The sequence below is a fragment of the Misgurnus anguillicaudatus genome, chromosome 16 (assembly GCF_027580225.2).
Source record: "Misgurnus anguillicaudatus chromosome 16, ASM2758022v2, whole genome shotgun sequence".
NCBI lineage: Eukaryota > Metazoa > Chordata > Actinopteri > Cypriniformes > Cobitidae > Misgurnus > Misgurnus anguillicaudatus.
Genome location: NC_073352.2, coordinates 19,443,428 through 19,471,340, shown reverse-complemented (window position 1 = coordinate 19,471,340; position 27,913 = coordinate 19,443,428). Strand labels below are relative to the sequence as shown.

The following is a 27,913-nucleotide window of genomic DNA, read 5'->3' as shown; positions in this document are numbered from 1 at the left end:
GCTTTTGCTTTATAAATGCCAATAGGAGTATCGGGTGAAAGCATGCATGGATATTCAAACACGTTGTCATGGTAACAGCCTCATAACGGTCTTTTAGCAGTCCGCAACAACAGAAGCTCTCTAACAGTTAAACGCGCAAAATGAAGTTAAAAACAGAATCATTCTTTCACCATTTGAATTTTAACACCGATTATTGCATTTTTTCACTACATAACACTAAAATAATCTATGATTATTTCTGCTTGTTGGACGTTCATAACAAGAGAACCTTAAATGGTAATATGTTCGGTAGGCTACAACAACTTCCTCTTTGTTTCTTTTTAATTCGGAAGAGGAAAGTTCATTAATGTTATTTTTCAGTGTGGGTGTACTGTTTTGGTGGAAGTTTTAATGTTTAGATAATAGTTGCGCTTTTCTTTTCCTTCTTCAGACGTTCAGTTCTGCTGCTTTATGAGGCACGTGACGGATATGGGAATGACCTACATAATGCAGATATTTGACTTGCTGGATGCCAATGGAGATGGAGAAATTGGCTTCAATGAGTTTTACATGCTGGTCTGCATTCTGGTCAGCAGTAAAGTAAGAGTTTCTCAGACATAGCTAATGTGACCACATCAAAAACAACCTTCTTCACGCACACACACCCCTCAACCATAAGTAACCACAGTATTTGAGCAAGAAGCCTTGCACCTTTTAAAGATTACAAAAGCTAGGAAACCCCATACTGATAAATTTCCTCTTTGTATCTGTCATCATTTACTCACCTTCGTGACATTATAAACCACTTTGAGTGCATGTGAATTGTGAATTTTTAAAGAATATCCTGGCCGTTCAATTATGTATACTGGCCTTTTTATTATAATGGACACTAGTAAGGAAAACAAAACGAAAAGTACCATCAAGTAACAAAGTTGTCAAAGTTTTCTATTAATTTTACAATATTTGTTTAGAACGGAAATGGAAATGAGCTTGGTATAAAATGGTATGAGTTGAAGGGCACCTATTATGCTATTATGTTTGAACATGAATATGTAATGGCAATATTTAAATACAACCACCCTACAATGAAAATAATTCACCCACTCCATCTTAATCTCCATTAAACCAAAGCAGTTTCATTTTCTGATTCTCTTGTTAATGTGATGTCACACTGATAATGCCCCACCCACAGCCACTGAATAATGTTTATAAATTGTCTCTTTGTATAAATGCAGCACCATGTAGAACAGAACTTCCTGGACATGCATTCCCGCCAGGCCTTTGAGCTCCTGGACACGGACAGTAGTGGAGCCATCAGCTTTGCAGAGTTCGAGTGCCTAGCATACCTCTTCAACCTGAAGAGGAATGTCCTCAAAAAAACCTTTCTGGATTTTGACATCAGCGGGGATAAGGTACACAAATTTCATCACTTCAAAACATAACAGGCTGCATAACAGACCGTAAGCCTAAAAAACCCTAAATCCTTTACAGCGCCTAATTTACAAAGAATTTCGGATATTTACCAAAGACTGCATGACCAACCCCGAGAAGTACAAGAAGAAAGGCCACTTGAAGCAAATGTAACACATTTAATAATCACTGAACAGGAGGATGATACCACATATATTTCAAATGCAGGTTACAGTAAATAGTGCTTTAAAAATAAAACATCTTCTGAAAACTGTTAAAATAAAGATGAAAAACAATAGTAAGGTGGATGAGGCATTAAGTTATTTACTGAGATGAAGTAAGGGTATGACAATAAAAGTTTTGTTATTGTTGCATCCTTTGTCCCTAAAAACCTTAACATTTCAAAGTTTCTACCACAACAGCACTTTGAGTGAAACTGAGCTTTCACACACACATACGTACCCATAAGGGAAAAATAAGAAGGGAGAGAGTATTAACCAAGATTGAGTTTACCACATTTACCACTAAAAGGGAAGTTTTCCTGTCACCTTCAACAGCTGATGACAGTGTGTTCTCTGACATAGTGTATTTGATTAATCTCAGTTAATCTGATACATTTAAGGATTACGTAAATAAGGGTCTACTGATGTGCAGTATTTACTTAAAACATTTTAAATATAAATAATGTACTTTTCTAGAATCCTTTAGCACAATACATAAAAGGAAGAAAATGGATGAATAGTTTTGGAAGACATTCAAAATTCACTCTTGAGCCTTGTTGTTGTTCAACTACACTTTATCCACAAGAGGGCAGTACAGCCACAATATAAAGCAAAACTAATAAAAATCAAGTCACGTGTAAAAGAGCTGTTGGCTTGTGGGATAATGGTGACAAACAATTGACAAATTTAAGCACAGAGCATTAAATGATAGTTCACCTAAAAATAAAAATTCGGTATTAGTTTAGATAGTTTAAAGTTTAATACAGAAAATGACATTTTGATAAAGAATGGTAAGCACACAGTTGACGTTACAATTTGAATTTTCACAGTATGAAAACCCTAATAAGTTGACTGACCTAATTTTAATGAGTAAACTCATTGCCTCAATTAATTTAAGTAATGGGTCTCCCAAAAATGTAGATATTTAAGTTCACTTAACTTGGTGGCCACATAGACTGAACTTAAAATTTTAAGTTCACCAAACTTGAAGTTTGAAAAGTGCAATTAAATTAAGTTCACTTGGTTTTCATAACGACTTAAATTGTCCTTTAACTGTATGGAGAAGTTTTCTGATAACTTTTTTACTCGCACCCATAAACTATTTGGGAGTTGAGCGCCTCTGTTCTCAATACCCTTTAACTTTTTATAACAATGTGAAATGAAAGGTATTCTGGACTGACTCTATGTCAATCGATGAACTTAAATCTCCACAGCAGCACACAACAAACTGCACTGTTCACGTGTATCTTCATTATAGTGAAGAGAAATACAATGAGTTAAATGTGGTGCACGCATAACAAAGGAAACACTGATCACCTGAACAGTGACTTCACACAAAAACTATAATTTACAAAAAAACATCAATAATGTTACAAAGAGTGTAAAGAAATTTAAGAAATAAGAAATTTTATTATCAACTGGTTTATATTATGTCCTATTAGTTGTTATTCTTGGACCAAAATAAATCATTCAAAATGTTCAGGCTTCCTCACAGTGATCATCTTAAGTTAATTGCACCTGAAGTTTGTGGTTTGTGAAAGTTAATAAGTTGAATGAACAAAGATAGTTAAGTTATGGATCCAAAATGCAAAATGTAAGTTATGATTGCTTGACTTTTTGAGTACAAACAGCATTAGAGCTTTCAGTGTTTTTTCCTACTATGGAAGTCAATGGTATCTGCCAACAGTGTTTAGAACAGCATGAGGGTGAGTAAATAATGACAGAATTTTCTTTCGTTAGGTAAATTATACATTTAAAATCATGAATGTTTGAAAACAGAGGTCATCATGGAAAAGCACATGAAAAAACCTTCTGCTGCCGTGTTACCTCATCTGTTAAAAACATAACATGGTAAACCACAGGTATATACAAAATTTTAGTATGTTGTAATTCTGTTACTGTATTTTTTTTCATTTCCCCCCAAAAGTGTGGGTGTATTATGCTTTGATTGACATATCAACAGGCTTATCATATAGTCATGGATAACTGGTAAAACAGGGTGACTCAGAAAAAACAACACACACATATACACAGCCCAGGCACACAGATCACAAGTATCAAACGTAAGCCAATGACATAATAAAATTAAACTGGCAGTGGTTTATTCTCACTTCCCACCATAGAAGCAGTAATTCAGACAGGCATTCCCACTGCACTCGTCACCACCAAAACCACATTACATTTGAATTAAAATCACTCAATTCTTTCACACAGGTTTATAGAATTTATAAAATGGTTAGTTCCAATCCTTGATTCTGATTGGAAACCACTTCACCACTTTATTCTATATACACTGAAAAAAATTATTCATTCAAATTACTCAATTTTTTAAGGTAAGTGGTTGTAATCAATTTATTTAAGATAAATTTAAACAAAAAAGATTAGTAAAATAAATAAAATAAAAAACTTTTGTTTAAATGTAGCTTAAATAAATTGATTGCAAACACTTACCTTAAAAAATTGAGTAAATTAAATGAATCATTTTTTTTTTCAGCTTAGCAACACCGTTAGTAACCACACATATCAGTTTGAGAACAGTTTTTTGTTTTTATTTGAGCTTTCATACATATTACACATTGGAACGTTTTTGTTCACGGTCAGGGACAATTTTTTTCAAGTGGAAGGAATGCTTTTATTTATTTAACTTCATGAAAGTTGCACTTATACATTTTTTTTACTTTAATACTGTGTTGTAACTGTTTTATAAAAGCAATAAGGTACTCAAGGCAAGTGCTGTATCGTGAATAAGTAACGGCTGAAGGGCATTGTTGGGCATAACGCCTTTCAGCCGTTACTTATTCATAATACAGCACGGCCTCTGGTATCATACCTTATTGCTTACAAAAAATCAGTGACATCATTACCTGAACATAAAGGGCTCAGCGTTACGTCTAGGACAACTCGGAGGTATCGTAAACCAGAAGTGCACATTAAAAAGCGCGAGCTTCGTCAGATAGCGTCTACTTCAAAATACAAAATATACGTTAGCAGCCAATGTTATTCGTTAATGATTTGGGACAAATATGATGTTATTTAATGTTAAACTATGTGAGTGGTGCGACAGGGATTTGAGCAACTTCCTGAGTCAAAGCTGGGCGGCACGGACAAGCGCCACCTGGCGGCGCCGGTGTGCGTATTCTCATAGAAAACAATGTGTTCTATTTTTTAGAACGGCGCTGCGCAGCACTGAGCTACACGGCCGGTGTGCGACCCCCTTGAGTCAAAGCTGGGCGGCACGGACAGGCGCCACCTGGCGGCGCCGGTGTGAGTACAATGTGTTACATTTTTTTTTTAACAGGGCGGCGCTGTGCGGCGGGGCCGGTGCGATCCCCTTAAGGCGAAAGCAAATCTAGTTAATGTTCCAAAAGTCAGAAGATTATTAGCATTAGATACTGCATACATTTTTTGATGTTATTTACTTTCAAGAAGGTGGAGCCAGACAGAATAGAAGTTTGTCATAATACAACCACAATGTAACATAAAAAATTGTCAAAATATGCACCCCAGCTGTCATTGGGGCAGTATCCATTACAAAGGTCCTAATATATCATTAGGTACCAACATGTAGCTTTGTCCGTTGAGATACTATGTATCTAAAATGAACTCTTATGGTGCAAAGCAGTACTTTTGGGAAGGGTACAGTGACAGCTGGGGTACATATTTTGACCATTTTTTTCTGACAGTGAAAATGACTACACATAGATAAAAGACGTAGTATATTTCAGTAGATTAGATAGTAGTTCATGTCCTGAATCCATTAAAACAGACATGATGAGCACAAAATATAAGCCATCTGAGCATGTGAGGGTGTGCTAAGGAAGCTTGTTGTATAAAAGTGCAGCTCTTAAAGAAGACCGGGATGATTTCATTTGGGTTTTCCCCTAAAACCTAGAAGGAGAAGTAAGACAAATGTTATTATTCCCTTTTTGCCCACTATGATGATATTAGGTGTAAGAAAAATTGCTCCATTGGTGAGATTTTCCAGAGGTAGGTTTTTACATCACTAATATAAATATTGTCAACACTTAATTGGGAACAAAAACAGAAAAGCATAACAGGCACTAAGCTTATTTTTTGCCCTTTGTGGATTTAACGCAACCTTCTTTTTTGTCTTTACAAATGTAGCTATATTTCTTACTTAAATATTGATAATATATCAATCAAGTTGTTATTTCATGATATTTCACTGTTCCTCACTTGATTAAAAGGCTCATAAATCAGCCAAAAGTGAATCCAACATATCATTAGCCTGACAAAATAATTGAAAGTCTGTGAAATGTGTGTATGTTGTTCTAAATGACACATCCTTTCCTCCGGCACAATCATGTCATGCATTATTAAGACTCTAATTGTCTATCAACAAACAGACGCATGCCAAATCTTACGGTTGCCAAAGTAAATACTAGTGTCCTCATTCCCACTATTAGTTTCAGTGTTGATACATCCTTCTCAGCTCAGAGAGAATGTAACATGTTATGCATATAGTCTCACACACCACTTGGAGAAACTTTACAACTAATACAATGATATCAACACATGGACAAATGCACTGGACAAAAAATAGCAACAACAATGTCTCCTTGGGCATATGCAAATATATGATATATATATGATATATGTACCCTCCATAATTATTGGGACAGTAAAGACAAAGTGCTCATGTGTAAGATACAGAAAGTTACATTTTATTAACATTTGATGAGGTCACTTTTAACACATAAATACTTTACAAACAAAAAAACAGCAATGTTTTATCATGACTTTTAAAGAAAATCCAGGGACTTGCATGTCCATTTAAAATATTTAAGTAATTTTATAATAAGCATATATAAATATTATAGCTTATTTGCATGCCCGCTTATACTGCATCCTTCCACTTGGGGTCGCCAAAAGACAGTGTTTTTGTAATCCTGTGTTTATTAACTACAGCTTCCTGTCGGTGATGGATTGTTCATATCATGACAGACAGACAAACAAACATGTAGGTAGAGAAAGATAGATCGAGTAAAATAATAACAATTGCGTCAATTACCATGTTTCCCACAAGGCCTTGCATGTGAACTTGCTATTTTAATGCATATGAAGTCATTCAGGCCAGCTGAATAAAGGCAGATTGGCACCACAGTTGGTCTCATGGTTTAGTACAGGAATGAAAGCCAACAAAGAGACTGCTTCAGTGAAACTGCTGTAGATACAAAGAAAAATGATATTTCTTTACTCTGGAAATATTTAAACCAGACCACCACCGATGGTCTCCAGTCTATAAAAAGACCCAATCTAATCCAAAGTTCTGTGTGTATGAATGATACAATTTTACTGCATTGATTTGATCAATCTTGTACAATATATTTCATTGTTCTTTACTGCCTTAAGTTTTGTCAAGTGACAGTTTGGCAGCGACTTAAGGAAAAATGAATCATCACAAAAATACCCCTGAAGGACATTTCTCATTCAAGTTTTGCTATAAATCCAGCGATGCAAATTTTCTCTGTATGTCTTCCCATGCCAAGGTGGAAAGTCACTCAAGTGTGTTGTGCTGTAAAATAAGGTGTGTAGAGAAGCAAAGGAACTCTTTATCACAGTCTGCCATATAGTCTGAGAACAGTGAGGGGTATATTGACTCAGCTCCACCAATTTCACAACGTGCCTGACCTGTTCCCTGCATCGTTTGGAATACAAATTGATCACGCCAGGGAAATACATAAAAATGGCAGAGACGTCTTTTGAGCATTTAATGTGAGAAATCAATGTTTTAACATAAATGAAAAGTACAAGGCAACAATAGATTTGATAACTGTGTGTTAAGAGCGACCTGAAAAATGAGTCGTGTTCATATGGCCATTTGACAAATAAAAGGCAGCACTGACTGCTAATTGCAGTTCCAAGTCTCTGCGCACACACTCATTGGCTCTTACTATGCAGTATAGAGCTGAACTCGATGATTATCTTTGTATTTTGACAAAACACGTGATTTACATGGTTCACATGACGCAACAAACACATATTTTGAAAACACAAGCAACACACATGAAACTCCGAACACATATTTTGAATTTGCGCCCCTCGGAAGAGCAGTCACGAGCCGCCACTGATAATCAATGCAAGTAGGAATCAGTACAAATCTGCTCTATACAATAAGCTATCGAGTAACCTCCCATATAAATGTCCAGTTAATCAGTACAAGCATTAGAATAACAGTCAAATATAAAACCATGCTTTTATTATTCAGAACTGATTCAGACTACATGATAAGAACAACTTTTTATGACTCACAAAAATCATCAGAAAGTCTCCTCTTGAGGGCATATACTGTGAGATGTGTTTTTGTGCCCTTTAACTTTTGTTGATCAGGATGTAACTTTGCTATACTGCAATGCCAATGTTACATAAACACGCATGAATTTCATTTCCCATGCATTCCTTTTCAAATAACTTTATCAGACTTCCCACCAGGGGAAAAAGTAACAATGATATTTAAATGAAAAGAAGCCAGGAAATTTTCCATCACTGAAGTGCTACTGAACGTAACGTTCTGATATTGTCAATAAATTATATGATTTGCTCAATAACTTCTTACATAAAATCAGCAGCCTGGCACAAATATGGAACATATCTACAGTTTTAAAACGATGTATTTAAACAACATGCTGCGTCTAGTCTAGACACATCTCTTATTATTAAAAAACACACTTTGTGTTGTTTTAAGACATCTTGTGCTGTCCCTTCTATTTATTTGAACACAAAATCAAAATGAAATGACAAATAATGTGTTAAATAGGATAACAATGTGTAAACACATCCTTTCTAAGAGTGTACATTTCCTGTGTATATGAAGATAAATGATATGCTGCATGTACATACAAATGTCTTGCACATTTCATCTTTTATCTGCTTTGGTGTCAGCATCTAAGTCACAACAGTGGCTCCTGTGGTCAGGAAATTATTGCTTGCTTTCACGCAAGCCGATCAAATAGCTTAATGCAGTGGTTCTCAAACTTATCGGAGTGCGCCCACCCTTTCGGTGTGCAGCCCACCCACATGAAACGAACTCAGTTGGAATTAAATGATACACAACTAGTAGGAATCAGTACAAATCTAAACTGTTATGAGGTTCTTTCCTTCATACAATGCAAATGTATTACAAATGTATTCAATATAAACATATAGGTGGTTTCAGCAATAACAACATAAACAAGCGACTTTCGTGGTCATCACGTAACTTCCGGTAAACTCTGCTAAGAATAAATAACAACAAAGTCATTTTAAAGTAGTTTATTTATATTACAAGCAAAATAAACAACACGTAGATTACCTAGGAAACCAAAACATTTGTTATTTCCGATGAGGTATTTGTTCTAGAGTTCAGTTTAGCAACTAGTCAGATCATTAAAAAAAACGGAAGTAAAGTTCTGACCAGACGCTTAACCGCAACAACACACATGCAACCGATGAAACCATCTATAGTGCAATATAAAATGTACACTTTATACATAAGACGTATGGTACAGTGGATACTGAGAAGATGAGAGGGATCCATTATTAAAAGAAACATTCATACCATGATTCAGATTGAACACTAAAACTCAATTCTTATTCTTATGAGATACTGTATTGTGTTTTGAAAGTCTATAGGGTTGCAGTACTGACATCCCTGGGGAAGTGCTTTCTTTCCTAATACTGTACATCCATCATAGATAAACTTTAAAATCACATAAAAATGCATTATTTTTCTCACATAAAGGCATTTTTTCAGACTTTTATATTGTACGTCTAGTTATTATTTCATTATAATAGCAGCAGTTTATTAAACTCACTTGCCGTTGTTTTTGCCCCGAGGTATGAAAAACTAATTTTACTGTTTTGTTGAAATGAAAACATTATGAACCTAGACACCAGTGATGATAGTGTGTGTCTCGCTATTTGTGGGTTTGCAAACAATGCAGCTTTTATGGGAAGACGTTTTACTAAATGCCATAAATAATATTAGGCAGCGTATGCAATGAAAGCAATACAATTCAGAATAGCTTTTTGTTCCTCTGTCTTATTCATAAATAGAGGCCTGGCGAAGACACTATTATTATCAACTCCATTTAAAGTGCAATAAGGCGTCAAAGAAAATGTAGAAACGTATAATTTTAACCTCAGTTTCTCGGTTTGATTTGTTTTTTTAATAAAAGACATTTTGTTCTAATGTTTTAATATTAATTATTCAGTCACAGAATAAGTGAAGGTGGAAATTGTTTTTGAAAAATGTTTTTGACTGTGCCACTTTTTTTAAAGATTAAAGGGACAAAAACTAATCTCAAAATATAAAGAGAATTAGAAAATATGTCTTTTTAAAACAATTTTTGAAGTAATAAATTCTGAAGGTCCTCTGAATAAAATAACGGTATCATTTATTCTGTTTAATTTTACAATTTATAAAATAAGATCAACACATAAGGCCTAACAAGATAAATGAAAACGTAAAAACGCTAAGCGCAGAGAGTTGAAAAATATTTAACTTTGGGTAAAAAGCTCTGCTAGTCAATATCAGTTCTTACACGGCCATCCAATCAAAGTGGAGGAGCGGCGTGACATTAACACAGCAACCAACCAGCTCACAGCTGAAGTATCACAGCTACCAAAGCGCTCAGCTGAAGAAATTTGCCACTCAGCTGAAAAACAGCTGGCATTTGGCGTCCTCCAGGCGTTTTCAGCCACGTTTAAAAGTTTTGGTGTGTACAGCCCCTTATTCATTAAGCAGATGCTTTTGTCCAAAGCAACTTTAGGTAAACAATAGAAGCAATTAGGGGGCGTGCACACCAGAGCTGTAGGGGTTTGGTTGTGCAGGCTGGGGTCCGGCCAGTAATGAATTGCAATAGTCCAGTCTGGACAGGACAAGGGCCTGGACTAGGACTTGTGTAGCATGCTCATTTTGGAAAGGTCTAATTTTCCTAATATTGTACAGGATGAATCTACAAATTAGTACAGATGATTTGGAGGTTGAGAGGTCAAGAGTCTTGGCAAAGAAGGGAAGGAGAGATACGGGTCTGTAGTTTTCTAATGTTGCAGTGTTAAGTCTGGGCCTCTTTAAAAGCTGCGGGAAATGTACTACTGGAAATAAATGAGTTGATAATGTGGGTGAGAGCAGGGAAAAACGATTGAGAAATGGCCTGAAGGAGATGGGTGGGTATGGGATCTAACTGGCAGGTAGTCGGGTCGTTAGAAGCAAAGACCTTGGAAACATCCGCATCAGATGGGAGAAAGAAAGAGGGGGGCGAGCATGCATCAGGAGTTTGAGCATGTGCAAGAGGCGGCGAAGCGGAGAACTGACTGCTGATAGTGTTCGTTTTCTTCACAAAGAAAGAAAAAGGAATCAATCCGTTTTTTTAAGATGATCACCGATTATCATGGCATTTCTTGGATAGCCCAAAGAACAATACAGCACATTTCTGTAGACTTTTAAAGTTTAGTTATGAACATTTATAGATCTGTTTGCTGTCTGATCCATCTTTTGATATAGAGGCTTAGAAAACAGCAATTCAGAATGGCTCAGATCTTTCATCTTTCACTAACAAGGTTAAACAAAACCACAAGTTCACGCTTTTCAGAACTGTTAAGTGGAAAAGGCCCATCACAGTGAAGCCATCTGAACTGTCATTGTTAGCACTATGAAAGATCCAAGGTTGCAGCTCTCTCTATGCATTTAGCACTGAACAATTACTCTCCATCTCACAATATCACACCGTCCTCTCTGGTTTGTCATCTTCAATGGTCAGGCCACAATGAGGGACCAGGCAGTGTGACTAACATAATACATTGGTAAGTCCAATTTTGCTCAAGTATTTTTGTTCATTGAAACACAGATTCATGTCTGAATCTATAGAATTAAACATTAAAGGGATAGTTCATCAAAAAAAATTAAATTACTCACCCTCAAGCCATTTAAGATACATATGTCTATCATCTTTCAGACAAACACAATTTTACTTTTTTTAGTAAATGTCCTTGTTCTTCCATGCTTGACAAACCACGACTTTCAAGCTCAAAACGTGCATCCAGCCTATACAGAAGTAATCCACATGGCTCTAGAGGGTTAATAAAGGCCTTCTGTAAGTAAGCAATGCCATTTTGTAAGAAAAATATGTATATTTAAACTTTATAAACTATAGGGCTTTTAACACTTGAAATAGTTAAACCCAAGTCATTCTAAAGCCCAGGTTAACAGAATCCTGGGCTATCTGTTTCACGTTTCACACTGTTCATATTTAACCAGGGGTTAAGAGATAACCCTGCATATTCATAATCTGACATTTCACACTGTGCATTCCCTAGGTTAACAATTTCATTTGCATATTTGTGGTGTCATGCTTGAATAAAAGAGATGTCAAACTGACTGAATAACAATAGGGCTCTTTTGCTTTAAATAACCGGCACGTCAGTGACAGAACAGGTCGCAACATACAGTAAATCTCTGTTATAAATAACCCTCCTGGAAAGGATAAGTCAGGTGTTTTCAGTTCACAGATAATTATATGAGGTACGTGCTGGTCAGTTTCTGATTTGCTGTCCCGTTGCTAAGCATTGAGTCACAAAATTCATGACCCTGGGTTAATTTCAGGGTAACCCTGCTACTATATTACAAGTGTGAACCGCTCCTTAAGCTAGGGTTAAAAGCAGGGTTTAGAAGAAAACCCCTTATAATAACTAGCTTCCATTAGTGGCCAATACGCAGTCACCGTAGTGACGAACACAGAGCAGAGACGCACGGTTCTCGAGAGTCTATTCTCACCTGACCTTACATATTGTACGCTACGCATAATGTACATTGGCCGAAGCCGAAAGCTATCAGTGTTGGGGAAAGTTACTTTTAAAAGTAATGCATTACAATTGTAAGTTACTCCCAAAAAAGTAACTAATTGTGTTACTTAGTTACTTTTCATGGAAAGTAATGCTTATGTTACTTTTTAGTTACTTTTTCTTGGCTGAGGCTTGATCTCTTTCAGGCCTTGCAGGTGTTTTTTATGACTGAAAGGTTCTGCATTCAGAAATTGCATATTTTATCACAAAACTCTCCGAATGCATTTTCATCACTGCCATCTTATTTTCTGACTCAAACTGTTTCCACACAGGCGTGTACGCATAGAGTGCATAATGTGACTACGTTTAGTTTAATTCAGTACATTATATTAATTAAATTAAAAAAGTAAGTTGCATTACTTTTTTGAAAAAGTAAGGGACCAGTCACACCAAAAGCGTTTATGGCAGTTGCAGCGGCCTTTTTTGAATGATATTCTATGGGCAGGGTGCGTTTGCGTTTTTTTGCTGCCTGCCGCGCACATGTTTTTAAAGGAGCTCTGAGAGCAGAGAAGCACTCGACGTGATTCGCGTCTTTCCATTGTCCAATTGAATGAGGGGAGAGGCGGGCCTTACGTTGTGGTGAGGAAAGTTTACAGTTGCTTTGAAGAACCGGACTCCACTCGCTCACTCTCTCCTTCGTGTTTGTGCGCCTCTCACCCTCAAACAAGGTCAGAGCAAGCGCCCTCTTTTTAAAGTTTCTGCTAATATAACAGTTAACAGCAAAAGAGAGCTCACGCTTCAATATTTGATTGACAAGAAAGCTGACTCGGTGGTTGCTTAGCAATATAAAAAAGCTGCGTCACATTGCTCTTTTTTAAAATAAGGCAGTGCGTCGCGCCGTGCGTTTGCAAGCGTTTAAGGCGCTTTTGGTGTGACTGGCCCCTAAATCAAATATTAATGTGTACATTTAAAAAGTAATGCGTTACTTTACTCGTTACTTAAAAAAGTAATATTATTACGTAATGCACGTTACTTGTAATGCGTTACCCCCAACACTGAATATTATAGTTTATAAACGTTTAAATATGGCAATGTCACGGTTATCCGTGTCATGTTTTGTGTCTGTTCTATATTGTCATCACCTGGACACTTGTTAATTATCACATCATTCATTCCACCTGTGTGTCATTAGTCTTTGTGTATTTATACCAGTGTTTGTGTCAAACTCATTGCCGGATCATTGTCATTGGAACCATATCTGTTCCCTGTTTTGGATGTTCCTGTGTTTGGTTACCTGTTACTCCTCGTGTTATTTTTTCCAGTTTTATCATTAAATGTTATTTATATTTTGAACTCTGCGTTTGCGTCCTGTCACTCCACCTGTGTCATGACAGGCAATTTTTCATACAAAATCCCATTGATTTCCCTCAGAAGGCCTTTATTAAGCCCCTGGAGCCGTGTGGATTACTTTTGTATAGGCTGTATGCACTTTTTTGGGCTTGAAAGTCGTGGACCCTATTTTCTACCATTATAAAGCTTGGAAGACACTTAATAAAATCAAATTGTGTGCAACATGGCTAATTGGTATTCATGAATGAGCTTGTTGAAAGTCTCTCATTTTTGAAAGGCATTAACGTGAATTAAAAGGTGAATGATTGAAAGCACCAGGAACTAAGAGATAAATCGTACATTTGATTATGGTGCTGTTATGACGCTTATCCCCTATTACCAATTCTGACTTTTTATCTATAAAGGCCAGATTATTTTTATGGATTTAGAAAAAATATACATGTTTATTATTTATTCCTTAGTTACATCTGTGGTTGTGACTATATATACATTTCATTTAGTTCTGATTTGCCAGAAATCTTTCCTGAAGAAAAATAATGACCTCACTTAACTTTGAAGGAGAAATCTGACTCTGTAATTGTAACTGGTCAAACTTGTTCATGTTTCATAAGGAAAACACTTTGTAACAATGTCACACGTAAGATTATTTTACTGCTTGTGTTGCTGTGTGGTATGTTTACAGTGTCATTACTGTACTCTGTTAAAGTCATGGAAACAATGTTTTGGCTATCAGTTTTGGCAGTCAATATAAGATGTGGTACACATCAGAGACTTATTTTATTACATCGAAACTTCCTTAAAATGTACTTCCTGTACTGGTTAAAATGAGTAACAAGAACAGTTTGTTAACCAGACATGTCTATGTCCTTTCACACGCATGCAAACACAAGCAAACAGGGAAATAAATTATAACCACACAAGTGCAATATTCTTTAAAGCAGAGGTGTCAGATCTGCCCCCTTAGATATTTGAGCCATGTGGATTTTGCATGCAACCTAAATCAATGAAGCATCTATCAATCTGCTACTTACTTTTATAAGCAAAATATTTTCTTTTTTTCACTTTTGGAGATTTTTTGCATTTTCATCACATTCTTCATTTTGGATGCAATCAATTATTAATTATTTATCTGTCGCAGGCACATTGCTGCATTTTGTTTTCTTATTAAATGTAAAATATCATCAAAAGCCCTCACAACATTTCCAAATTGCACTACCACAATGTTCATTTTATTGTGTACAAACTACAAAAATTGAGGATTAAAATTAATTTCCTAATATTTATATGTACACTATACTGTGCAAAAGTCTTAGGCCACCATGCTACCATTATATTTGTTGTTTTTGCAATTGTATAGGGATCATACAGTTTATAATTATTTCTCTATCTCTTTATTAGAATACAACCAGAAAATACAGGAAATATGTATGTAGTATTAAAAACTGTATAAAAGTATAAGCTGAAGTGTCAAGTATTTAGGGTAAATTCTCCTTCCACTTGAGCAATAGCAGGCAGCTGCAGGATTTCTTAAACATAAATTAAATGAAATCCTAATTCTAATCGAATGACTTCAAGACTTCAGTCTCCTTAAAAAAGCTCAAGATATGTTTCGTCACACTAAATACTGACTGATGCCTGAAGAAGATTTAGTCCTGGAAATTTTTGTTTTTAATTTTGTGTACATATTTCCTGTATTTTATGTTTGTATCTTAAAAAAAGAGTTTAATATAGAAGAGTCTTAAAAATAAATATGGATGGACATTAAAACTTAGCTAAAACAACAAAGCTGGTCGTGGTGGCTTTTACACAGTACTGTAGTTTACTAGATTCAATCCAACAGGCAACAAGGAATCACATGTGCTCTGAGGTCAAAAATGCAATAATGCATTAAATATATTTTTATAGTTTTTAAATTTTTATTAGTGCACTTAAATGAAATGTCGGTGTAAATAAAAATAATGCAATTTCAAAAAGATGCTGCTAGTATGTCCATATTTTGACTTTTAAAGTGTCAGTGCACACATTTCTGTGCCCCCTTAAAAAAAACGTTGGTGCATTGCCCCTGCTTTAAAGTATACTCTGCAGGTGGGCATGTCAGAAACAGTTTTCCTCTATCCCACTGTGTGTGTGACTACTGTATAGACTCCAGCAGCTAAGCATGATGAACATTTTGCTCAAAAGGCCTATTTTGAGGAAACTGTCTGACCAGTTGGCACAACTCATTTCTAAAGTGTGCCACTAGAATCACTTACACTGAAACTCTGAATGCTTTGCAAGCATTTTTTACTTTCGCTTCACCTCAGTTTCCGTTCCCCTTTTTTTAAAACCCGCTGATATGTTGCAATTGTTTTTTATAGAGTGACTGCAGCACATCAGTATGCAGCTGTGTTGCGTAAGATGCACCTTTAAATGCTTTAGATGCAATGGAAGGATTGTTGTAAGCGACATGATAAATGTGTCTGGTCTCGTGGGTGACTGATGCCCCTGTCTGAACCGTACGGGAGATTGTGTACAGAACAGGATTTGATTCCGGCACATTCTATTCTCCGGACCTGGAATGCAATTCCAGACTCAATATATCCAATACAAAGTGAGAATGACAGTACAGGTTTAAAGTATACAACATAATTCAGCATTTGTGGGTGTATTTAAAAGCAACTTAAGTAAGAGAAGTTTCTAGGCCACAAAGTTTGTTCAACGTGGTACAAACCTCATCCATACCCTCAACTTTAACCATAACCTATCCCCAAATCAGAGGGAAATTAGGTGAATAACATGCACCTAACACTGGTACACATAATGTTATCTTTCTGACAGAAAGATTTTAGATTTTGATGGTCGTTGCTATGACAACATTTCATCAATGAAAGAGCTTCGCAAGGCTATATCTCTATTGAGTCTAAGTCTCTGAATGGACCGCAGCAGATTTGTCCCATAGCATTTGAATTTAACTCATGGTACATTAGTCATCCATCTGCCCCCAACTCACTCAGTCACAAATCTTAGCACTGTGCCAAAAATGGTGTGGCGTTGACACAACCACCTAGACTCATGCCAGCCCACCCATCTATTTAACGAGCATTTTTTCCTGTCAATCCACTTCATACATCCTTTACCAAGATCATTTAACAAGGAAAAAGGAATGAAAGGGTTTTTATTGTTTTAATACACAACATGGGCCATGTTCTCATTCATTAGGCCTGTGCATAAACGGCATTAATGGAGGGCTCACCACGTTGCCCATGCTGTGCTTGTGTAACCTTACGCTCTGATAGGACGCTGTTGAGATAACAGACAGCATTCCTGTAGATAATGGCAAGCCACAGAGGTAACAGAGCACTTGTGCCGGCTGCCAGGGTTCTTCTGCTGATCATATCATCTGTGCTGCTGGGAAAAGGTTATTTCCATCTGCTTAAAATACAGGAGCAGAGCCAGGCACTACTGCGCTCCCTCTCTTACTTTCCCACTCAACAGTTCTCTGGAGGCACGATGTGTTTTGTCTGATTGGATTTAGAGTAAAGAACAACCGTATGCGATTGACTTCACAAACAAACAAACAGCCCATCTATTTACCTGCTAATTATAAGTGAGGATTTATCAATGAGGTGAAAAGAAGATGAATATCTTAAGAGGTGTGGGTGGAGCTTGCCTGTAAAGAGAAATGTCAGATTTCTACAGAAATCTACAATATGTGAACAACTAAAAAATATAGTTTAAAAATATAGTACAGCTAGCGGCAAACACCAATACTGTCTTTCTGTCACGAATGTCTTGGACTTATGTGTGCCGTGGCGTCATGTGCATACACTCTATTCTATTGGCTAAAGTTTTTTTTTTAAAAACATGCATATTAACGTATGGTTCTTGTATTGTGATGATTTTGGCAGTTAATTCATTTATGGCTGATCAAAAATTGAAAAATGGATATTGGGTGTTTTTTAAAACATCAACCGACTGCAAAGTAGCAATGGGAAGGTGTGGTTTTTCTGATCCCAGACCGTGATCTAAAGCAGGCCCCATCCGTCACAGCGGCTCCTATTGATTGATGAATATCAGTCATGTGACCTTTTACGTCATGTCGCCATCTTGAGTACCTACCGAGTACCAGTAGGCTACTGACAAGCATTGGCTAGCTTGCTACGATTTACGGATTTCTTATCTTTTACTGTCTATGATTTGTAAGGATATGGAAAATGGCTACAAAAGACAACATTTTGCACCTTGACTGTCGTGAAAAGAAATGCTACTTTAAAAAAATATATCTTGGTTAGGGTGTCATGCCTACTCAATCCCTGATGCGTTCTTCCAGCCGCTGTCCGCTGCTACCGAACTACCACTATTTTTACAACACTAAGGCATGACACGGCATGGGACTTTGCTCGAGGTGTCACCTGGATCTCTGCGCATGAACGCGAGCATTGTTTGTGTACACAGAGTTTACTAAAAAGAAAGGTTTTGAACAACTGACTTTGGCTGCGTCCGAAACCGCATACTGTATAGTAGGTACTGAATTAGATGAAGTACCTACTTACTTGGTGTTAAAACAGTAGGTACTTTATAGTATGAATCCTGGTAGTATGAATGAGATTCGGACGTACTACATCCGCCATGTTGCTACTTCACGTGACATACGTCATCATCACGTCATGTCATTCCAGCGCGAAAACAGCCGCATGCCTCTTCTTCTTCGTTGGATAACTCCTCTCCCGGGGCATCATGGGATAGTGAAGCGTCCATCGTATGCACACTGCAAAATGTAACCGGAAATAGAAGGTCATCCGGGTACTTTTCGCATACTGTTTTTCGAATACTATGTATTCGGAAATACTACTTGCCTCGCCTACTGCTTTTCGCGTACTATATAGTATGAAGTAGGCGGTTTCGTACTCAGCATTTGGCTGTTATGGTGTCCGTTTGCCATCTTGGCCAGACGTAAAGAATCGCTTTCCGAATGCGAATGAATGAATCTCATATGAGGCTCGTTTTTCAACTAGAAGGTCAATATTGTTTTTCACTTGCGACAAAACAACAATTTATCCGTGCATTTATATGGAACTATGCTTTAGGAGCTATCCATCTTTACTCTCCTCCCTCCATACATATTGACTGGGAAGATGGTGGCGAGCGGACACCAAATCAACCAAAGTCAGTTATTCAACACCTTCTTTTTAGTAAACTCTGTGTATACAAACAATGTTCTCAATGCTCGAGTTCATGTATAAAGACACATGTGATACATTGAGCAAAGTATGATGTTGTGTCAAGCCTTCTTAGTGTTGTAAAAATAGCGATTTTGATGCTCACAACATATTGAAGGCATAGCTTCTAGTTCTTTTGCGAACACTTCAGGTACTCAAAATGGCGGAAGACAAGTTTGAGATGTGAGTGACGTCAGCTGATATTAATGAATAGACGGTTTCATCGGACGCACATGCGGTTACGCGTCTGGTCGGAACTTTACTTCCGGTTTCTGTTTCTTTAATGGTCTGACTAGATGCTAAACTGAACTCTTGAACAAATACCTCGTCGAAGAAATAAAAAATGTTTTGCTTTCCTATGTAATCTACATGTTGTTTATTTTACTTGTTATATAAATAAACTACTTTAAAATGACTTTGTTGTTATTTATTCTTAGCTGAGTTTTCCGGAAGTTACGTGTTTTCCACGAAAGCCGCTTGTTTACGTTGTTACTGCTGAAACCGTCTATAGTCAGCAAATGTTACTCCCAATGAAAAGCGAAAGCGGGTCACTAAAGCCCTGTGTACTTTGGACAGTTACGTAGTTCATGCTTCACTGGGTCATTGGAAAAATAACGAAGGTGAAGCACATACTGAAAATTAAAAATCCTGTGTGTGTGCAATATAAAACGGCATCTCTATCTTCCTGTGTTGCATGCTGTGCTCCCTATAGCTTGACAGGCGATTCACAGGGAAGGTCATTGAACTCGCAAAAGCATGCGCTGCAGTGTTTAATTGTGACAAATTAAGAATTAAGCCTCTTCTACAGAAGTATGCTGAACCACTGTGCATTCACCCCATTCTAGTGGCAGCAGAGATGGACATTGTTAAGACCTCTTCTAGTGTGACCCCTGTTGACACATCTTTAAAATAACGTGAAAAAAGAAACATATCCAAATTTGTATAAACTCCCTCATCTGGGCCAGAAACATCAGAGCAGAGTTTTTTTGTCAATGCAAAGAATTTGCACTATGAGTAAATTTGAGCTTTTCTGCTCTCACAAAGGTGTCGATGTCTTTGCAAGTCGAAAGAAAAGTCGCTTTACATTTCATTGATGTATATTCCAAAGCAAAATGTTGAAGTTTTGGTGGTATAATTTCTTGTATTACATGTTTGGTCATATACATCAAAGGTCATGTATTATCTTTGTGGTTTCAAGCAGAGCTGACTTGACTTGTGTTCTTATGCATACACACATTGTGTTAAGTTTACGTGTAGTGGTTTTCCTTTGGTTGTTGTTATATTACTGTGACATCGTTATATGTAAGAAATGTTATATATCTGTATGCATGCTTCAAAGCAAAATGCTGTGGCATTGTATGTGTTTGCATTATTTAGTATAATCTTTTTTTAAAAGTTGTCAGGTAACATTGCTAGCATAAATTATAAATTTAATAACTTGGTGGTTGCCAGTAGAGCTGGCATTACCTGTATGTGATATTAATATTCACAGATTTCCAATTATTGTATAGTGCCTTTAATGAACAAATGTAATGCACACTGTAAAGAACGTCTGTAAAAGGGCCACATAACCTAAAATAAATTTTATATAAATATTTATATATTTCCATGATATGCTGTTTATTTGTGTTGATTTTTCATTGGAATTGATCTGCATTTTAAATTATGCATTGCATTGTTTTGTATTATAGCGGCACTGTCAATAACAATAATAACGGGGGAAAAAACTGAAAATAATATCCAGTAGTGTTTTATGCCATTTATTTGTACCTACACAAAATGTTAGATGCTCTCTCATTTGTAAATCACTTTGTAAGTGTGTGTCTGCGCGCGCGTATGTGTGTGTATGTAATGCACCGGGGAACAGTTAATTTCATTCATTTAATGTCATTTACCTAAAAACAACCAAACTGCATACATTACCATTGTTTCAGTGCACTTCATAATAATACAATAAAATCATTATAACAAGACCTATTTGAGCATTATCTGTCTCCTGCTTTGATCAAATAATGTTTATGACCCATAAAATTAGCATATTAGGCAGCTTGTAATGTTCTCCCATCATATTTTTGTTTCACTGATGCTATGATGTCTGTCTATTTCAGTGTCTGGAGCCACTGAGACCTGATTAACAAGGTAAACTTCTCCCTGAGGTACGGAGGGTACATATCCAAATCACTTTTGTATTCTCCTGCATACACATTCAGTCGTGACTCGTGATAGGTAAAACATAAGAAAGCGCGCACACACACATACACATGAATAAACCATGAATGAATCAGATCATAAAGCAGTGGAGGCGGCCTATATGCAGCACTATATAACTTCATATAAACTCGTGAGAAAGAAGCACTTAAACATCTGACAAGGAATACTATTTTGATTGAGTACAGCATTTTAAAAATGACAAAGTTTTGTCTTCATTAAGTGTTACTCTTCATCTGGATGTAGTTCTTGCTGTGAGTAAAAATGCAGGGGAAACATCTTTGGTCCCAACCAGAATACTTGACATCCATCTCAGCACACTTCTTAAAACATTAATTAACAATATTAACATTAATATATTTTTCTTCAGCATCACAAAACGAAAGACCTTAACAAAAAATCGCTACACAGTGCTTAATGTAGATGACTTAATGTGGATTAAATTATGTCGGCAATTTATTACGAAACTACTGATAATTTGATAATATAGATTTGATTAAATGTATTCATTTGTAACATGTTGAACCCATAGCGGTTGAAAGAGAGAGCTGCTTCAACTTAACAGTTTTTTGACTGTAATGGTGGATAATCTAAAAAGTTCCTAGGAGGTTACTGTCAGCTCCGTATAGCTGAAGCAGAACAGACTGATTTTTATAAACTTTTAAAAAGTTTTAAGACTTGAAACATTTAAAGAATAAAATTGTATATATTATCATTACAATCAAACCATTTTGTGCATCAATGCATTGTAGTGATTTTATTCTCAGTAAATTAGTAGATTTTGGGGGATGTTATAGAAAACTGGTCAGGTTAGGACAGGCTATTGGATAAAGTTAGCAACACATAACAAACCACAGACAAACATCCTTTGAATTGTACATTTTGTTCTCTTAATGCAGATTCATCCATTGTTGTGTAATTAGAGATAAAGGCTATTCAGGGATGAATAGGAATTAATAGTCATAATGATTACATCCTCCAACAGATGTTAACAATAAAAACAAAAACAAAACAAAACAAAAAGGGACACTGAGCCAGGGGTATTATTATAATTTACAATAAATTGAATGAAGAAGTGTCTTATGCCTTTATCGAAATCTTGTTCTTTGTATATTTATAAATAAAATAGGCATGGGTGTAGAATGTGAGAATAAGGATGGTTCTGTCCATTGTACATTTTAACTTGGGTTCTGGCTAGAGAGGATACAGCTACGGCCAATTGGCCATATCTTGCAAGATGTTGGGTTTAGGATTAGGTTTGGGGCAGTAGCGGCCGGTGACTTCTTTTTTCGAAGGCGCTCTATGCAAAGTTCGTCACAACATGTATGTAGCCCATCATGTGTGTGTGGTTCGTAATTTCAAAATCTGTGTTTGTGAACCTGTGTGCATCACGTGTCTTGTCAATATAAGTGCCTGCTGCAGATGCGTCTAAAGGGTTTATGATAAAAGAGACACTTGCGTTTGCCAGATACTCGCATAATCTCATGTGTAATCAGAGTTTACTGTTAAGAAGGTGTCTTGAGTGTATTTTGTGAACGTGAGCATCTCTTTTATCATAAACGGTTTTGACGCGTGTGCAGCAGGCACTTATTTTGACAAAACACATGATGCACAAGGTTCACATGACGCAACAAACACATATTTTGAAAACACGAGCAACCCACACGACACCCCGAACACATATTTTGAATTTGCGCCCCTCAGATGAGCAGTCACGAGCCGCAACTGGTTTGGGGGTAGTATTAGGATGAAAAACAGCTATTCTGGCTAGATACGATACAGGTACGGCCTAAATCCTGTTAAATGTTGGGTTTAGGATTAGGTTTGGGGGGAAGGATTAGGATGAAAACAGCGCTCATCCGCCGAGATTTTAGATTTTGACCATAGCTGTATCCTTTCTAGCCTACAACTCGCCGCCACCATTCCCGCCTATGTTTTATTGTGTGTTACTTAGATTTGGGTGAAGTAACATAGACCCTATCACAAGTAAGCGTTATAAGGCATATTATCTTCTGCGCACACGCATCTATTTGAGCTTCAAAGTTTAAAGGACAGGAGCGGGAACAGCATAGACCTGTCACTGTAATGTCTCAAACGCAGTACTGCGTCGCCACAACCGATCATTTCACATGCATTCAGATATTGCCAATTTAAATATTTAAGCACAAGACGCGAAACAGATTTACTCACACACCGTACTCAAAACTAAAAATACAGTGAATGTAAGGAGTATTTCGGATCCGTGCACTTCTATGCTGTCTGTTAATACTATAATGTTAATCAAACAACGGACATAGAAAAAAAGCATTCATTTGTCTTATATACATATATATGATACTGATCTACTGACCCCACTGATCTATATAAATGACTGGATTGCGCATAAAGGGCTATATATAGTATATAATAATATAATATAATCTACTGTCAGCACTTTAAAGTAGCTGAAAGCAGTGTAAAACATGTTAACAAGGCACAAAAAAGGTTCAAAAAAGTACAAAAGTTGTCACTGGGGTAGTACCTTTTTAAAAAGTATACTTCTTGTGTAGTTTAGAAGTGTAGAAAGTACACTGTTAAAAGGCTCGTACCTTAAAGGTACATACTGGTACCTCAACGGTATATGTACCTAAATAGTATAGGACCATCCCAGTGACAAAAAGGTACAACTTTTCTGAGAATGCATGTATATCTTTCTATATTGGATGATATTTTTCAAATACATACATTTAAAAACTACAAATACTACATACAGTATTGGTTTGATATATAAATATTGTAAATCAATGCATTTCTTGAACATTAATTATGAAAAATCACAGTTCTTTACCTCTAACTCTGTATTTCAATGGCTCACAATTAACTTCTGTCTGAAGTCTACATGAATTACGTGACGCTCAAGCATTATGAACTTCTATTGTTTCAACTCTGTCTTTCAACGGCTGGTTAAACCCACACTCACAGCTTGAAGAGAGAAAAGTCATGTGACATTTCTCAATGATGCCCTGTCACATATTGAAACAACGGTTTGCCTGCCAACAGCCATCAAGAAAATCCAAACTATGTGATGAAAGTTTGCAGTGTCATTAACTCAGCATGGAGTTGAGTTGGTAGTTTATTATTAATGGCTCACGCACACAATTGCCTTTTTTATTGAACACTCATATAAATGAGGCTAACAGCAGGAATTCTGTTGAAAAATGAGTAACTCGCTTTCTAACTTATCTATTTTTGGCTGTTAATCAAGAAAAAAACAGCACATGAAAGCTAAAGGGGAGACCAACATAACTACTGATGCTTTGCTATTGGAGAGTATGCCCTGGTACGGCTCAGTACTGCTCATTTTTGGGGGGGATCCACTGTGCACAGTACCTGATACTTTACAACCTCAGTTGATTTCAAAAGCGATCCGTGCTGATGCTTAAACACGAAGTGTAAACACTGCAGAGGGAACCGTCACTACCAGCGTCATTGCTCAAAGCAAGATTAGCTTACTCTCATGCGTCGTCAAGCAAACCAATTTATGTTGTCATCTGTGCTTTGTGGTACAAGTTCCCAAACTCCCTTTTAGCTGTGATGCCAAGAATCAAGGACACCATCCATCGACATGCTCTGTTGCTCCCATGTAAAACGTTTGTTTGTATTAGGTTTACGGTAATGTTATGGCAGTAGAGAAGTCTAATCCCACCTAAAGCAGAACTATCTTGCAATAACAAAGGCAAACCGATCCAAAGTAAACCAAGCCAAGCTGAATCATACTACACAATGGAAAAGTGACTTATATAGATTATATAGTACTTTGCTAAATTGTTCTTATCTTCAGTCATTGGCAAGGCAGAATATACTTTTATTGTTCAGGCTTGTGAGCTGCATACGCCGATCTTAAATGACAGAGTAACTCATTAAAGCTCACATCTCTGAGCATTTTAGACAAACCCTATGACACTCCCAATGACACTTGGCTGCATGTGCTGTTGGTTAAAGTGAAAGCTGAAAAGTCAGTTATTCAATTCTGTTTCTAGATGGCCACATCCTACGGTTAGCTCGAATAATCACACCTCATCTTCCTAATCAGGTCTTTCAGGTTACGTGTAATTTATAATTAGGTGTGTTTTATTAGGGCTGGAACTCCCAGATCAGAAGTGAATAGCCCTGCCTTACAGCTTTGTTACCCCCTCTCTACACTGGAGACTGCAGATGGTGTGTTGTGACCATCTGTGTGTGTTTTAAGTAATTGATTTTATAGAGTATAATGGTTAATAGTTATTAAATATACAACAAATAAAATTCAAAGCCAAACACTGATAGTATTTGTAAATATAACATATTTCATTTCAGATGAACCATTAAAATAAAGTGACTCTGTAGGGCAGCATGCTTATCTACCCAAAGGAGTGAATAAGTAAATGGAGAACATTAAGCATCACTGGTTCTCACAAAAAAGCTTTAAAAACCGAAAATCAACATTAACAGCACCAATGGGGCCACAGTCTCTGAAGGTCTATTAAAAAAATTGTTTCAGCGTATGCCAAAATGATGTTGTGCCACTTTTTTGATCTCATTGAAACATGAAACATCCCTGCTGTTCTCATAATCAGACAAGCAGAAAACACATTCAAAAGATGTCTTAAGATTCAATCCCTCTAGATTCTGATTTATACCTGATGTTATAACAGGAGGTCAACCAAGGCAGGATTCCATTTACACCTAATATTAACATGCATCTCAAATGTGTCTTCTTTGACTACTTGTGAATGTATTTTATCAAAGGGGTCTCGTTTCAACTGCATCTTGAAAAACATAAAAAATGGAAGAGATGGGTTTTTAGCCGATTATAAAATATAGCTACAGAGTAAGCACATCGTGTTGCGACTGGCAGATCATTCCACAGTTGTTGAACAGCTCTAGAGAAGGTATACACGATAACGTTTTTCGCTTTTTGAGATGGCACCACAAGCCGGCCTTCGATGACAGAGCGCAGGGATTGAGAGGGTACGTAGGGCTGTATAAGCAAGCGAAGGTCAGGGGGTGTTGACCCAGTGGTGGTTTTAAAGGCCAGGAGCAGAGCTTTAAATTTGATGCGAGCTGCTATAGGGAGCCAGTGTAACTTGACAAAGAGAGGAGTGACGTGCGCCCTCTTTGGCTCATTGAAGACCTCTTGCCGCTGCGTTCTGAATCATCTGTAGGGGTTTGGTTGTGCAGGCTGGAAGTCCAGCCAGTAGAGCATTACAGTTGTCCAGTCTGGACAGAACAAGAGCCTGGACTAGGACCTCCGTGGCATGCTCATTTAGGAAAGGTCTAATTTTCCAAATATTGTAGAGAATTAATCTACAAGAGCAGGCAGTGCTGGCAACATGCTCCGTGAAGCTAAGCTGATCATCAATGACCACTCCCAGGTTTCTGGCTGTCCTGGATGGCATGATGGTCGACGAACCTAGCTAAATGGAAAGGTTGTTATGGATCTTTGGTTCAAATGATATGAAAAGCAGTTCTGTCTTTGCAAGGTTAAGCTGGAGATGATGATACTTCATCCATAGTGAGATGTCCCTCAGGCATGCTGAGATGTGGGCAGAAACCGTGAGGTCATCAGAGTGGAAAAACAAGTGAAGTTCAGTGTCATCTGCATAGCAGTGGTAGGAAAAGCCATGTTTTCGAATGACAGAACCCAGGGACGTCATCTATATCGAAAAGAGCAGTGGTCCAAGCACAGAGCCTTGAGGCACCCCAGTATCAAGACGTTGGGGTTCGGAGACATCACCTCTGCAGGATACCCCGAAAGACCTACTTGAGTGGTACGGTTTGAACCATAGAAGCGCTGTGTCAGAGACACCCATAGCCATGAGGGTCGACAAGAGGATGTGGTGATTGACCGTGTCAAAAACCAGTAGAAAACCAGTACATCATGACGTCAGCTTTTTCTCAACTAAAAATCAAAGATGGACCCCCGCCTATATTCAAAGCAGTGCCCAGAAATATATTTGCATGCTCAAAGTCTAGTTTGACCCCCCATTTACGTCGGAACTCCAAATTTATTCACTCAATTTAATTTACATTTTCAAGGGGACTACATTAGTGAATGAATGTACGGAACAGTGAATTTGTGTGCTTTATATGGAGCCATTTTGGACACAGCCCTGGTCTATTAATCAGCAGGGCCTAGTTTCATGATGATCCTAATTCAGTAGCATCCTGTTTGTTTACTAATTTAAAGACACACAAGCTACACAGATATAAAACAATATGAGGGCAAGTCAAATTATGATTGAATTTAAATTTAGTTTGAACTAATCTAACTGAATGAAGCTGGAATGTGTTTGCAAACATTAAAAAACTTTCTCAAACCATTAAACATTACTGCAATTATAAAATAAAAAAACAAAGTTATATTCCTTACACTGATTAGTCTCTGTTAGATGTTGAATACAGATCAATGAGAAATGTTGCACTCGTGCACCTCTGAACGGTTTGACATTTAGAAAGGGATAATTGAAGGTCAGTGATATGACACATCATTTATAGTTGCAGTAAATGTGAGAGCATAAGTTAGGTTGATGATATTTCTGAGGACCAATCAATAACCTTTATTTTGGCAGATACATTGTATGCTCTGCACTGCTGAGGCAATCAGGATCAATTTGGAGGCAGAATGAACTATTCTACAATTCATTATCCCCACTGAACGGGAGATAAGTTCTGAATATTTGAGACACATGCAGCAAGTGAGAGACACAGAAAACGTTTAAACCCAATGTCCTTCTCCACAGTAAC

The 27,913-nt window shown here is 37.0% G+C and overlaps 1 protein-coding gene across 4 annotated transcripts; it reads left to right on the top strand.

Moving 5' to 3' along the window:
- Nucleotides 1-68: 68 nt before the first annotated feature.
- Nucleotides 69-27,913, top strand: LOC129422248 (EF-hand calcium-binding domain-containing protein 9). 4 transcript variants are annotated; one of them, XM_073854306.1, is made up of 5 exons: nt 69-288; nt 431-579; nt 1,215-1,391; nt 21,049-21,079; nt 27,739-27,913. In XM_073854306.1, the coding sequence occupies exons 1-4, from the start codon at nt 141-143 to the stop codon at nt 21,073-21,075; spliced, it is 501 nt and encodes a 166-aa protein (XP_073710407.1). In that variant the 5' UTR covers nt 69-140; the 3' UTR covers nt 21,076-21,079; nt 27,739-27,913. The 4 variants fall into 4 exon arrangements, with proteins under 4 accessions (XP_073710407.1, XP_055034014.2, XP_055034012.2 ...); XM_055178039.2 differs by lacking the exon at nt 27,739-27,913 and having other exon boundaries at nt 21,049-21,186; XM_055178037.2 differs by lacking the exons at nt 21,049-21,079; nt 27,739-27,913 and adding an exon at nt 1,471-1,763 and having other exon boundaries at nt 73-288.

Excerpts from the sequence above, each read along its gene's own strand:
- LOC129422248 (XM_055178037.2), top strand. The coding sequence starts at position 141 with ATGAAGTTAAAAACAGAATCATTCTTTCACCATTTGAATTTTAACACC. Across the intron at positions 580-1,214 it reads GCATTCTGGTCAGCAGTAAA|CACCATGTAGAACAGAACTT; the intron begins GTAAGAGTTTCT and ends GTATAAATGCAG. Across the intron at positions 1,392-1,470 it reads TTGACATCAGCGGGGATAAG|CGCCTAATTTACAAAGAATT; the intron begins GTACACAAATTT and ends AATCCTTTACAG.